A 15,556-nucleotide genomic window follows, 5' to 3' on the forward strand; every position below is an offset into this window, starting at 1 on the left:
ACTCTGTTGAGATGGGGATACTAATGGGAGAGCAGCAAGCAAAGAAGAAGAGGAACAAATTCAAAGAAATGCTCCTCACCCCACTCGCTCAGCTAACCAATTGGAAGAATATGGGTGGGTGGGTGGGTGGGTGGGTGAAACAACAGAACCCCCTCCTTCATCCTTCCTTCATACATACTGTTAGAAAAGTTGGGTGCCTCCCCCCTCTCTCTGCCAAGCAATAGCAAGGTTCCAGAGGGTTCCAGGTACTCACCCACCGTTTGTGCTCCTTAGGAGAACTGAAGACATGTCGGAGACTGTTGTAGCTTTAAGAAATATGGTTTATTCTCATATTGACAGCTACAGTCTGCATGGAGGGAGTCCATATCTTACAGCTTGGGCTGTTCCCCATAGCAGTGCAGCACCGGAGTCAAAGACATCTCTCCCAGCCAGCCTTCAGCCAGCCTTCAGCCAGCCTGCCCAAGATGGATCTCTGTCTTTCTTCTCTCATTCTTTCCAGGACTCTTTTCCTGTGACCTCTCTCTCACACACACCATCACCTTGGCAACCACTGTCTGCCCAGACCCAAAATTCCTCTTAGATGGGCCATCAACACCTTTTGTCATGTTAACACCTCTGCTAGGCGTGGTTAGTTTGCATAACCCAGCTCAGAGATTCCTAGTCTGGCCTAGTTCTGCAGCATTTTTTTTTCCATTCATATCACAAATAATCAAAATACTACCATTTATTAATTTCTAGGGTTTAGGGGCCCTCACAAAAAAAACCCTCACAACAATACACTGTGTCTGGGCGAGACTTCAGTGTCATAAGCATAATGCAATATAAGATAACCCTAAACCTCATAATGCAATGCCTGAACAGACTACATACTTATACATAGCAATTTGCAACTATTTTCCTCTTTTAATTATGTTGCCTTTGTTATGAGTGGCCTATCACTGATGTAGTCTACATATATATTGCTCTGAACATTTTATTTCCCCAAACAATCTCACTGAAATACCATCTCACCCAGGTCCTTCTGATGGTTTTCATTGTCTTTTCAGAGATTAGGGCAGAGGGGTGTTTGTGAAGTGGGACAGCTCTATGCTTTATTCCCAGTAAACACCCACCCCCAACACACACTGGCTTTGAATCACATAATGACACTATAACTTTCTTCATTATTTCCCCCTTTTTAGCATACCAAGTGTGGTGTTAGCTCTTTTTTTCCTTTTTTCTTTTTTGAATACTGCTGCACGCTGTAGAGATCCCTTCATTAATCTGTTTTCTATTATGCACAAGCCTCCCTCTTAAGAGGCAACAGCTAATTCATGAGTTATTACAGCATGCGAGTAATTTAAAATTACCACTGACAATATAAATCATCTGGCATGGTAACTCTGAACGCGCATCTCTATGGCAATTGGCAAAAAACACAATTCTGGGTCTCTGTGGTACTCTGTGGTACACAGTACTGTGGTACTGTGACTAACCTACTGGGCCTGGATGTTGAAAACCCAGGGTAAATCACTGCATTTCAGCCAAACATACCTCACAGGTTAGTTACATAATTAGAATCAGCGGAGGGGGGGTCTGTTAGGGCAAACAGGGCACTGCCCCACCAACCTCAATCTGCCTTCTTACTACCAGCCTTGGAGCAGCCCTGCCTGCCTGCCTCCTCTTCCTTAGTCTCAGTTTTGCCCATGTAGAACTCAGTAGGGAGGAGGACATGGACAAAACTAGAATTACCTGGCTCTGCCTACCATTTGCTCTGCTGTTGGTCTCTCTGCCTTCTGCTCTACCAGGCCAATGGGAACTTGCCAATACTGGTTAGAATGAGCTACTCAGTGTGTGTGTGTGTGTGTGTGTGTGGCCAGGAAATTTAAGCATTTTTATCTCATAATTCGCTACATGGGACAAGCAAGCAGGCTGGTGTGGGGGACAGATTGTGTCTTTTTGTTGCCCCATATTTTCATGCACACCAGCTTATTAGGGGACAAGGGGGCAGAGTATTTGCTGAACCTCTACTCTTGACAAGAGAAGCCAGCAACTGGGGGGCGGGGGGGGCGAGGTTATTTAGTCTCCATGGCTGGACAAGGAGGGGAAGGTGGGAAGGGAAGAAAGAGGGAGCTGACAATTTAACTTAAAACAAGAAAAGATCAGGAAAAGCCCTGGGATTAAGGTTATGAGCACACAGCAGTTTAAAGTGGATTTGATGCATCCCATGTGCGCATATTGTTCGCATCATCTACACAATGTCAATCTCATTCTAGTGGCAACCTGCAGCTCCCCCCCCCCCCATTAATTTGGGTTTTCCCAATCCATGGATAATCCAATAAAATGGGGACAGTAGAATGCAGTATAACATCTCTTGCTACCCACATATTGGCACACTGAAACACATTGTGTGGACTTAAAAAATATGTTTGTGGTGACTTTTTGCTGGGTGCCATCTATCACCCTCATGTCTGTTTCCTCATTGCCAGATGACAGGGAACTGCCATCAGGGCCAGAGGGAGAGAGCGGGCTCCGGAGGGGTCCCAGAGAGCGTCCCGGGATGGGGAGAGGCAGCCCATCTTCTGGGGAAGAGAATCAGCATAGCACCAGTGGAGAAGGGGGGCAGATGGGGGCATCGGCGAGGCGGTCCCATGACTCCTTGCCAGGGACCAGCAGGGAGGGTAAGGGTCCTCCGCTGCCTACACCCTCCTTGCGCAGAAGGCTTCCGCGCAGGGAGAGTAGGAGGAGACTAGGCGTCAAAGAGCTTCTTTGCTGGAAGAAGTTCAAGAAACGCCCACTGACAGATTCTGCCAGCAATTGAGACAGCCACGGGTGAGTGGCTGTCCGGACAGAAAAGGTTCACTCAGGCAACCCAGCCAGGTGTTGCACCGGTTTACGCACGAGCAACCCCTAGAACCATTACACCTGAGCACAACCTAGCCATTTGGTTTTCATCAGCCCAAGAGAAAGCATGCAGCATGTCTATTTCCACAGGTTGTTGCTGAAGGCACTTTTTTTTTTTTTTTTTTAAAGAAAAGCTGTTTTGCACGGAACTGCTCTTGCATCAACAGGAGGTGGGAAAGGAAAAGGGGAAATGAAAAAGAAGAACACTTACAGTATCTAAAAATCCCTCTTCTCCAAATCCCACTTCCCATCCCACCTTGGCTATATGCACTTGTCTGTAAAATAAATGGTTTTATGCAGCTTTCTGTGTTTGTGGTATTCATAGAGTGTCTGTGGTTTGGAGGTGCCCATGCATCTGCCTACCCAAATTTTGTTTGCCCTGGCGAGGAGCTCATTGATGGGTTGCTGCTTCTCTACCTGGCAGGGTGGGCAGGCACAACCCACAGATATGTATTTCTTTTTGAAACTGTTGCTTTGTGCAAAACCCACAAATTGAAAAATATGTATTTGAAGAAAAGATAAAAATACAAAATTGCCTGCTTTGTTTGAAACATTTGGTGAAAGCTCATTGCTATGGCTTTACATGAACAAAACATTTTTTAAAAGGTGTATGCATACTGCATGCATACCTACAAAGGGCCTCAGGCTTTGAGAACTTTCAGTGGGCAAAGAGCAGTAATTGAGAGGAAGGAGTAACAACACAAAATACATCCTACCAAGCACCACCTACTAGTGTGTACGAGAAACACTGAGAAAGATTTAAACTGAAAGCACTAATGTGCAGATGAAACGTCACAAAGAGGCACATGGAAAAATCAGATTTGTACACATTAATGCTTTAGTGTATACAAAGCCTAACAGCTACAGTTGCAGTTCTGAGTAAATACTGTTTCTAGTCATCTAGGCAGAGCTAGTCAGAATAGACATATTGACAGCATCATCAAAGGAGCCTTCTCTGTTAACAGTTCCAACAAAACCAGGTAAAAATTGTCAACATTTACATATCAACAAAGCCCAATTTCTCATTTCCTGGTGAATGTCTATAACAATATCCAATTAGGAAACTTTCACAGCAACATAAATACCCTTACTAATGAACATCTTAATGTGATTACTATCTGCCTTTTAGTGCATGAGTTTTCATCAGCCTTCCCTGATTAGAATTCTCTGTATTTAAATCATAAATGTGTTGCTAATATGTCTGAATACGTCTGACCTTGAACTGAGAGTGAGAAGGAGGGGACCAATGTCCTAGAAGAGCACTTTTGTATTCTGTGTGCACTATTTCTGATATGAGGTGGTCTCTTAAGAAAACATGCTATGCGTGCCAAGGCAAAGGCTTCATGGCTTATTTATATGAGGAAAGGGGGCAAGCAAATTTGCTGAAGGGGAAAGAAAAGAAGAAGAAGAAATATTTTGACATACCTTGTCAGTGTAGACGAAGAACAGAATCACGACAGTGAGCTCCAGCACAAATATAATTAACAGCATGATAAAAAACTGTCAAGAGAAGAATGGGTGGGAGAGAAACAAAAGCCCAGAGACATCAATATTTGTTTCATCTTCACAGCATATGCATTCATTCATAGAAGGAATCAGACCTAGTTTTCACTGAGGAGGTAAATCTTTGCCTGAATGGTACCATTTCTGACACAGGTGAGACATGACTGATTGTTTCACCACGTAAGAAAATTGCCTGCGCATAGAAAACTCTTCACACCACACACCCAATTTCTATGTGTGGAAAAGAACTCAGTCATGTGAGTCCCACCTGCAGGCAGATGCAGCAAAGTCCAGACCACCTCAGTGAGAACTAGGCCAAAGTCACGAAACTACAGACAATATTATTAGCCTTGTGGCCAAGGTTCATCTGGAAAGAGGTCAAAGAATTGATCAGGAGAACCAGGGCTCTAACCACATCAGTGACCTGCGAGCACTGCAGCTATGGGTGATGCTTGCATTAGCTTCAGCAAGAACAGACATTCATTGTGTTTTCACAGACTTTTACCTAGCAGATATTCCATTATCTAACTTTGCAGTAACACTTGGCCATCTTGTTTTGGAAAAAGGGTGGCTCTCCTCTATGTACACATCTGTGTAATATATTCTCATTCTCTCTTCTCTCTTCTCTGTCTGTCTGTCTGTCTGTCTGTCTCTCTCTCTGTGTGAGAGAGGGGGGGAGGGCTCTTGGGAAGACAGTTTTTTAAACATTCAAAAGTAGTGGAATATTCAGTCTTGAGGCACATTAGTAAATCTCCCAGGTGCACTAAAAACATAAGTGAGGCATTTTTAAAAAATGCTTCTAATATTGGTAGTTGCTGAAATAAAATTGTAGTGATAATGTATCTGAGGACTATCAAACTAGGATTTTCAGGTAGCCATATGTATATTTCCCCTATTAAAAACAAACTTCCCAAAGCTGAAAATTTGAGGGCGAGGAATAACATGGGAGAAGTCTAACTTAATCCTTTCCTTGCTAGGCATTTTCCTGTGAAATACCACCTTCCTTGCTGCTTTTTTCCTCATAGGAAATGGCAAGTGAATGTAGAGGGGAAGCAACTGGGAGATACCGTATTTTTTCCATGTATAAGATGCCCCCATGTATGAGACACCCCCTATTTTGGGGGATTCCAAATTAAGAAAACACCCCTCAGCACTATCCCTGTATAAGACAAACCCCGATTTCAAACCTAATTTTTTGGTAAAAAACAACAACCCCAAGTCTTATACATGGAAAAACACAGTAATTTTGAGCAGGATAATGGACAGAGTGGAAAGGGTTAACTAGTCGTCTCCCCCCCCCCTCCTTCCACTCAGACCTCCAGTGTCCTAAGACTGCTTCTGGTTAGAAAAAGAGAGAGAGAATCATGGGAAAGACTGCAGGTCACATCTAGTCTGGCCCTAAAACACTCAGAAGCCATGAGGCAAGTAAGAAGAGCAACTGACAATTGTTTCCAAAATCAGGCCTCACAAGTGTACAGTGGTGCCCCGCAAGACGAACGCCTCGCAAGACGGAAAACCCGCTAGACGAAAGGGTTTTCCGTTTTGGAGGCGCTTCGCTAAACGAATTTCTCTATGGGGTTGCTTCGCAAGACGAAAAAATCTTGCGAGTTCCCGCGGGTTTTTTCCGCTTTTCCCCCCCTTTCCTAAGCCACTAAGCCGCTTATCAGCTGTTCCGCTGATAAGCCGCCTCTCAGCTGATCGCTAAAAGCCGCTAGACCGCTAATAGCGCTAATCCGCTAAGCCGTCAATGGGCTTGCTTCGCAAGAGGAAAAAACCGCTAGACGAAGAGAATCACGGAACGGATTAATTTCGTCTTGCGAGGCACCACTGTATTGCATGATTTTATATGTAGGGGGGAAAGTAATATCTGGTTTTGCAAGTCAATATCTGTGCTGCTAAGTTTCAGTTGACTTAAAATTTAAATCTTAACCAGTCAGTATCATTCTATGTATTTCTTTCGTCACACTGTGTTTTATTATCCCACCTTTCCTACCAAGGAGCTTAAGAGCAATATAAATGGTCCCCGCCCCCACCCACCGTTCACCATTTCATGCTCAAAACAACCCTATGAGGTAAGCTACACTGAGAGATAGTGACTGTGCCGAAGTCACTGAGGGACTGAATGGGGATTTGAACCCAGAGCTCTTCACCACACTGGCCCTTACTATTTTCTGCATAATGTCTGCCTGGTACCTGACATATTCAATTGCTGAATTTGTACTGAAAATGTGATGTGTAGGGAAATTGCAAAAGAATGTGGCGGGGGGGGGAGGCAGGAATGGGGACATAAGCGTTTGCTATTTCTAAGTGCCAGCCTCTCCCTAAGCTGCTGCTCAAGCAGTATATGTGGTACAAAGTGAGAAGGATTATTCTGTGTGCGTGTGCTGCATTCTGCAACAGGGGAAGTTACAGGGAAAGGTGACACAGTCCGATTCTTAATTTAGCAGTATACTTTTTAAAGAACATAAAGCAAATTAGTATTTGGGTCTTGCTGGCTCCTGCTGTTCCTATGCACAGCCCCCACCCCAAGTGCTGCAGGGAATCCTCTCTTGTTCCCACTCTATTCCTCTTTCCTTTTGCAGAAAATAAACCCTTTGCTGCCTCTCTGGTCTTTTTGTTTGTTCCCTAGGGAGCTGCTTTTGCTAAGCAAGCCAATTCCACTTCCATAAAAATAATCCTTGATGATCAACTTCAACGCAGCATTAGACAACTAAGCAGCAGTTAAAATGGCATTACTCTCATCCCCCCCCCCCGCTATTCTGATAAAAAAACAAACAGCAGCAAATGCATATGCAACTACAGGCTCTTCTGCGTGGCTTGAGAAAAAGAGGCTTTTCAAAAGCGACAAATGGAACTTGTGTTGCATCCAGCTTTCCCCGAATTCAGGGGTAACTGCAGTAGATGTGTATCAAGATCTTACATGCATATTGTTCTTTTCAACATTCTGTGATGTGGGGGAAATGACACAGGGCCAGATTTAGATGAAGAGAGGCCCTAGGCTATTCCACTTGTGAGGCCCCTCCCCTTCCCGCACCCTCACAACTAGAAGAAAATGGAAGAGTGTTATAAACAAAATTGAGTGAGGCCAAGGATGATGACGAGTATTTAAAAACCTACAGTTCACAATTTCTCCTCTAAAGGAAGTAAGATATTATTGTTAAATACCATGGCGATTTTAAAAAAAATGTGTAAAATTAACACTGAAAAACTTTTGCAATAATTGAACTTTGTAAACCTTTTGTGGCCTGGGCAGGCCTGGAACTAGTTCCCATGTCTTGTTCCTCTCTAAGGAATCAAGTTCAGCTTTCATGGCATTTAACATCCTCTAAGGTTAAACTTTGGACCTCTTGGAAGCTTGAAGGTTCCCAAACCTTCTCTGAAGCATCCGTGGAGGCCTCAGAGAGCTCGGACAACTTACTTCCAGGTTACAATCATTCCTAACCCAAAAAAAGTAAGTTAAAGCGTTCGTAACCCAAGGTACCACTGTATGTTGATAATATAATTTTGGTTACTGAGGACAAACAAGATTCTACAAAAACAAGATTGGGTGCTGGCCTGGCCAGGACATAGCCGTCCTGTGACAAAGGTGACCTGTGTGCTTGCTTGCTTGCTTGCCTGCTTGCTTGCTTAACAGCTGTTGGGAAGTTCAAGGTCCCTGCTCTCCCTTCTTATGGCCTTTGTACTGGACCTGGAGACTCCAATAGAGAGCATTCCATGTCAAGAAGGAGGGCAAGTGGGCACTCTATCAAATGACAGGACAGGAGTTACATGGAGCAGGGCCTTTTCACTGGTGGTGCCCATTGTATGCCTCACTCTTCCCAGACCTGCTCTCTTTTGGCCTGTATTTTGGAGCTTTATAATTTAGGAAGACTTTGGAAGAACTAGTAGACAAGTCTTATCAGTTGCTGACGTATGAGCGAATTTTATTTGCTGCTATTCTGTGCTTCTGGTGCACCAGAGTTGGCTAAGATGCCAGAAGGGATACAATTTCTCCATTATCTGCACAGCAGGGGGTGTTCAGTCAACAGTGCAAAGGCTAAGCTGAAGCATTCCCTGCTGGTTACCTGCTTTCAGCAATAGGGGTCACTGTTTGGTAGTACCCAATTGGTTAGTGTCAGATTCTAGAGCTCCCTATTGGTGGCTCTTAGGTAATTCACAAAATACAGAGTACATTCATAAAACACAGTGTACGTTCATAAAGCAGTAACATAAATCTCCATAGCTACATATTGGGTGTATATTTCAGCAGTTGAACATACAAGTTTATGACCATGCTGTAGTGTAATGCTTAAAGGTAAAGGTACTCCTGCCCGTACGGGCCAGTCTTGACAGACTCTAGGGTTGTGCGCTCATCTCACTCTAGAGGCCGGGAGCCAGCGCTGTCCGCAGACACTTCCGGGTCACGTGGCCAGCATGACAAAGCTGCTCCGGCGAATCGGCACCAGGGCAGCACACGGAACGCCGTTTACCTTCCCGCTATAAAGCGGTACCTATTTATCGATTTGCACTTAAGGGTGCTTTCGAACTGCTAGGTGGGCAGGAGCTGGGACCGAACGACAGGAGCTCACCCTGCCGCGGGGATTCGAACCGCTGACCATGCGATCGGCAAGTCCTAGGTGCTGAGGTTTTACCCACAGCGCCACCCGCGTCCCTAGTGTAATGCTTATGCGACTGTGAATAAAAGGTGGGTGGGCTCATTGTCTCGGGGTTTAGGGGGAAGAGGTGACAAAACTGATTTCCAATAAGTGCCCCCCTTTATTTCCATAACAAGTCCTTGAGTCTGTACTCTGAATGGTGACACCAGGGACCTAGAAGGTGCAGGGCTTGTCAGTCCAACCCCTGCACAGTCTCATCAGGGCTGACCTTAAGGCAACTGGAGCAATTGGGCCAAATTGGGCCCCGCAGGCCGCTCCTAAGGGGGCACCTGCACCATGGCAATCTAGATGGATTTTGTTTATAACTATAAGCTTTTGCAGACTTTGGCTGTGAACTGGGGCCCTACAAAAAAAAAAAAAAAAAAAAGAAATCAAGTTGTGCCCCACTGCTTCAAATTAGGCCCCACTAGCTAGCCCTAAGTCTAATAGTTGCTGGGCCTGAGTTGCCCTGCCCTTGCATGAAGTCTTGGGTTTACAATTTTGGGAGAGGGGAGACTGTGGCACTGGGGAGCGGGCAGGCTGGTGAGGCCCCCTAGATTTAGAGGCCCAAGTTGTCCTGCCCTCACATGAAGTATTGGGTTTGCAATTTTGGGAGAGGGCAGACTGTGGCACTGGGGAGTGGGCAGGCTGGCGAGGCCCCCAAGATTTAGAGGCCCTAGGCTTCAGCCTACTTAGCCTATACATAAATCCGGCACTGGATATGAGGCCGTGTGCACACTAACCAATTGTAGTTTTTCCCCTCAGTTATGTCCTCAAATTGCTGCTCTTAATCTAGATTGATTCTGCTGTCTACAAAGGATGGTGTGGTTTGCAAATATGTGTTTGAACTCCTTTCCCTTGATTAGGTTATTCATGCATTTTCCTCCCTGTACAAGTCCCAGGTGAATCAAGTGACGATTGCAAATTTGGTATATGCCCACTCATAATGTAATTGGGCAGGTGTGGATATGCACACATACGCAAACCTTTCAAGTCTGCCTATATCTTTTTTTTTCAAATAGGCATACATAAAAACATTCAATCTAGATTGTGTGTGAGCTACCATTGATTCTAGAATAAAATGCCATATGTATGCAACCTAAATCAGAACCATGAGTGTAGGGAGCAAGGAGCATATATTTCAAAGAGTCCCAGCTGCAGGCCAACTTCCCATTTTATGTTCTTTCATATTTGTATGGCAACTTCCATAGCAGGCACTGCTGACCCTTTATTTTTTATTTATTTTATTTTAAAATGCTATGGAAAGTATTTTTTATTTATTTTATTTTAAAATGCTATGGAAAGTAGAACACCACCTTCCCTCGAGAAGCTGCATATGTACTAAGTAGCTAAACCAAAAAACCGCTAGTAAAGCCAGCCACTTTACCCGTTCATTTCCCTAAAACCCACCCTTAGAAACAGCCTCGTCTTTTGTTATGCTTTAACATGGAAATATATGCAGGTTATAAGGCTAACTGGAATGGGCCAAAGTGCAATGAAGACTAGACAGGCTCAGGGCATGGACCACTAAAAATTCTTATGGTTTGCTTTCAAGTAAGCTTCCCAATTCAAATGATAAATAAGGAGGAGAATAAAAATGCACTTTGCTGTGGTTCAGTGGGACTGCAGGCTGCTGATATAAGAAAGATTTATGCTTTGAGACAACACAATCCCAATGCAAACCATCCACACAGAAGCTCATAAAGAAGATTAATCTTACATTGCAGTGAGACATATTTCACCACAGAAGTTTTCCATGGCTAAGATGGTATCTAGAGAAGTTTGCTGAGGGAGTACCTATAGGCTAAGAATCACTATGCTGGTGTTTTTTTTTGTAAGCCTTTATGTGCTACGATTCTGTAGGAGTAAGGGGAGGAAAATGAAGTTGTTTATACTGCAACTTCCTACTACTTTTACAACAGGGTTCCCTCAAATTACACTGCAACCTTTGAGTCCTGCAAACCTCTTTTCTTCCCACAAGCACTTAATTTTGGCTAGTGCAATGGCCTGGTTTACATATCATCTTAAGCAGCAACTAACCATGGTTTCCCATAGGGTTGGGGTATTGTTTAGGAGTTTTTGGTTGTTGTGGATGTTATTTTTTTGTATTTTATTTTTAAATCTTATGATTTATGTGGAAATTGTTCAATTTGGTTGTGTACTTTTTGATGTATTTTATTTATTGTTTATGACTTCTTTTGTTACGTTTCTAAGTATGTTGTAAGCTGCCTTGAGCATTGTTATGGAAAGGCAGCATACAAATAAAATGGTGTCCAAACCAGTAGTTGTGGTTCACTGAAACCTTGGTTTACTGAACCGTGGTTTCACCAGGGTTTATTGAAACAAGCTAGGATCATTTACCACAGGTTGGAGTTGATTCATTTCAAAGAATCAACCATTCTTAGCATGTGCAATAGTTTGTCTGAGAGCGAAAAACAAAGTTGAAAGAGAAGTGAAAGGTGGAGGACAAGAGAGGGGGAGGAGTGCATGAGCCTGGAGCTTATGTATGTAATTCTATAGTCTAGGGCTTAGTGTTATGTGTGAATGCAGTCAACAACTAACATTATTAGTCACTTTTATTTCAGTAATTGCATTCTTTAACACTAAATTGAAAGCAAACAAAATCTTAGCAATTTTGGACCTGATTGAAAGAGGAGGAGACGAAGAGCGTATTAATCATATGACTCACACTCCTGATTGACCAATTGCCACTGCAAACATAGCAGACAAGTATTGTGAATTACAGAAAATAACCTCTGTCATGGGGCTTTGTTTGACAGTGTCACAACTTAGTGATATCTATCAGAGGGGGGGATGGGCAGGAGAGCACTGTGAAAGCTATTACTGCAGGGTACTGTCGCTTGTCTGCTGCTAATTCTGTGTGCCAAGTGCTTGGCATATGTTTGCCTCCAATGTTTGCTTCCCAGATCAAACCCTTATTTTCAGACTAACTCATTTTTAGATCCCCGCCTTGCCATATTTCCTTCCTTCCTCCATAAGGATGTTGTTTGTGTTTTTCATTGCAATTTTCTATTTTATTTTAATCTTTGCCAGCTCTCAGTCTGCTTGTCTATATTTCCTAACCATTTCCCTTCCCTAGCGGACAGTGTTTCTGAAGGCTATTGCTGGGAGGATATTGCTGGGGTTCTCCTAATGGCCTGCTCACATGACTGTTCCATGCAAACAAACAAAACTGGATGATAGAGAAAATGGTTCCAACTTAAGAGTGGGAGTCAACTAAGCTTTACTCAGAGTAGACCCACAGACATTAATGAACATTACTAAGTTAGGCCCATTAATTTCAGTGGGTCTATCCAGAATAAAACTTAGTTTCATACCACCCTTATTATGCAATCCTAGGAAGCCTTCCTCCTTGTGTACTAAGTTTCTATGTGGAGAGATTATTGTTAGTATATTTAACACCATTATTGTATGAAGGGTCAGTCATGTCAGTTCCCACCTGCAGGCTGCAGTGCTCAAGCCAAGACAGTTTTACCACATCATCTGCCATGTGTAAGACCTAGATCAGTAACTAGCCAGATGTTGTTGAACTCCTGGTTCCATCAGCACTGACCACACTGGCTATTCTGGAGCCCAACAAACATCTGAGGGCCACAGACTCTACACCCCGCTCCAGATTATTGGTACTCACTGAGAATTACACATGCCCTTGGCAGGTGTGCAAATATCTCTTATTGCTGGACTTGGCGCATTATGGCTGGTGGTCTAATACTAGAAGATAGTGGGGGGGGGGACTCACATAATAGATGTGAGGGCTGAGTACAAGTTCAGGATGTGTAGCATACTTGACAATATGTGATAGCTTAAGGTCTATAGCACTTGCTACCAGTTTCAAGAAGCAAAACACAGTTTCTAAAACGCAAAAGACTCATAAATCACAGTTTGTGGTTTTTAGGAGTTGAGTCCACCACATTCTCACTTGGGCTTCCCACATGAATCATTTTATATTATTAGTTTAGCAATCTAGAGGGGGGGAAGCGGTCCCTAGAACTGTATGTCAGACAGCAGATTTAATTGGCATTTTATGGCATTTTCTGTATTTTATGACTTTTGGAAGAAAACAGTCTCCAAATCAATAAAATGTCATAAAATACCAAAACCACAGATCTCTGTCATATTCAACGTATGCACTCAATGCAGCTTTAGCTAGTTAGCCACAGGCACAGAATAGCGGAATGTTAATTCAAAGAAAGAGAGCACTAACTTTAGCATCCCCTTCATTACTAACCTTCCTTGGGACACAAAGGATCTACAGATTGCCATCATAAGCCCTGACCTCATTGGGCATACAAGTGTCGCGCCATCTGCTTCTGAACGCAACCAGCTGTTGGGGCTAGATAAGTGGCACTCAGAGTACATTTCTGTATCATCTCAAACATTTAGGGCTGGGATTTGCCAATGTGGCTAAAGGAGGTCAAGAGACACTGACCCTTGGATTCAACAGCCAGCTATATGCTTCTTCAAAAACCACGAGTCTTGGATGCCAATACTGCAAAAATGAGGATTTCAGAGTGGTGTGGAATATCTGCTCTAAACAGACAGCACCACTGAACTTTAAAAATGTAGGCATCTTTACTGCATAAAGAAGCAAAGAACCCTTTAAGAAGATTTAGTGGGCCAGATGCTAAGCAAGAGGAAGCTGGCTTATTTCCTAGACTTTAATGGGGGCTCTAAGAAGTCGCAGCAGCTGAGGAGCATCCTGTATAAGGAAACCTTATAGCTGTTTCACTGAAATGCCAAAGCAGATACATATATAGATTCTGAACCTGCAACCTCCCTGGGTTATGTAACTCACACTGCAGTTAATGGAAGAGCCAGGTTTGAATCATAGTTATAAGAATGCAATGCCTCACAGCAAGCAAAGTATGTGAAATAAAAAGGGTGGGGGAAAAGTATGGCATGCAACTAAATAACCATGACAGCGCAATGGGACTTCCCCCCTCCTCCCGTAATGCAGGCCCTGCATGACCCCTCAAATTCAGAGGGCACACAGGGGGAGGAGAAAGGGAGAGAGTTCCATTGTACAAGGAGAAATCCTTGCACTGAAGGAACTTAGCGCTATGTTGAATACAACCCTATATCTCTGTGTGATACACTGGTGTAAAGTAAGAACAAGGCTTTCTTAGGAAATGCAGGCAGCTGATCAGAGGGAAATGTTTTAGCCAAAAGTTAAGCACAATGCTCCCTTCCCAGCAATGCAATATAGACAGCTCCAGGCCTTACAGTCAGAGACAGGGCTGGCCCAAGACATTTTGCTGCCTGAGGCGAAGGACAAGATAGCATCTCCCTCCCTACAGAAGCCACTGGACTGGCAGTTAACCCTTACACTAGAAACAGGATAGCATCCTGCACCATAACTGAGGCAATGGATCAGGTTAGGGCTCCCAGGGCAGACTGTGTGGCAATGTTCAGGGCTGACACTGCCAGTCAGTGCAGACAATACTGAGCTAGATAGACCAATGTCCTGATTCAACATAAGGCAGATTCCTGTGTTCTATGTCATACGGAGCAGGAGGATGCTCAGATCCTGCTTGTTGGCTTGCTTCCCATGAGCATCTTGTTGGCCACCATGAGAACAGGATGCTGGACTAGATGGGCCCCTGGTCTGATTCAGCAGGGCTTATTTTTACGAGAACCTCTCTTGCAAGCAGATAAGTCCCCCTGGAAAAAAGCCAAGAAGGGATTGGTGGCTAGCCCGCTGAAAATTGCCATTAGCACCATCCACTATATTTTTCCGAGGATTTCTTTTTGCACACCTGGTTCTCCCTCTGTCCGCAGACTGCACAAGTTGCCAACAACTGACTTGCTCTGTCCCAAAGAGGATCCTGTGCCTTGTTAGAACACACGACGATTTGAACTGCTCTTTGAATCCTAGCTAAAGGTCTGATGTCCCCATATGTTATTCAGGTCAGCTAAAAATAGACTGAGGAAAGTTTAACAGGGGAAAAAGGGTTTATGTCTAAGGGTTATATCTAGGGTTTTATATCTTAATTTACATCTCATTGTCTGGGCCTTCAGCAATGGCTCTGCCTACTAATTAAAACAAATGAGAGGAGCATGGTGTGGGGAGACCCTCTGGCTTTATCTAGGCTCTGAAAAATGAACTTCAAATAACTCCCTTTGTAAAAAGAATAAAGGAGAACGGCAGGGAGCTGGGAAAGAACTCAGCTAGTGAGAGGGGCAATTAGTACTTTTCAATCAACAGGCAATGAAGAGGTCCATCTACAATTATCCACAGAAAGAGACCTGCTTTTTCTCCAATTTTCTCAGTGATAGAGCACCTGCTTTACATACAAAAGGTCCAAGGTTTAGTTCCGAGCATGTAAATCTGGGAAAGATAAAACCCTGGAGAGCTTTTGCCTCTCACTGTAGACAATACTGAGTTAGCTGGACCAATGTTCTTTCTCAATACACGGCAGCTTCCAATGTTCAGTCTGGTCGGGGAGAAACAACAGCTGTAGGACCATCACCTTCATTCTCCTGGATATGCTGGTTTCCTCATGGAGGTCGTAGGA

The 15,556-nt window shown here is 43.8% G+C and overlaps 1 protein-coding gene across 11 annotated transcripts in view; it reads right to left on the reverse strand.

Moving 5' to 3' along the window:
* Positions 1 to 15,556, reverse strand: part of TSPAN4 (tetraspanin 4) — a 524,393-nt gene that overhangs the window by 55,281 nt on the left and 453,556 nt on the right. For all 11 annotated transcript variants that reach the window (XM_081880651.1, XM_081880645.1, XM_081880649.1 and 8 more), the window contains one exon: positions 4,309 to 4,383. In XM_081880651.1, coding sequence (XP_081736777.1) covers positions 4,309 to 4,383 — 75 coding nt within the window. The remainder of the gene's footprint in view (positions 1 to 4,308; positions 4,384 to 15,556) is intronic.

The sequence above is a fragment of the Podarcis erhardii genome (genome assembly GCF_964252035.2).
Source record: "Podarcis erhardii genome assembly, chromosome: 1".
Taxonomy (NCBI): Eukaryota; Metazoa; Chordata; class Lepidosauria; order Squamata; family Lacertidae; genus Podarcis; species Podarcis erhardii.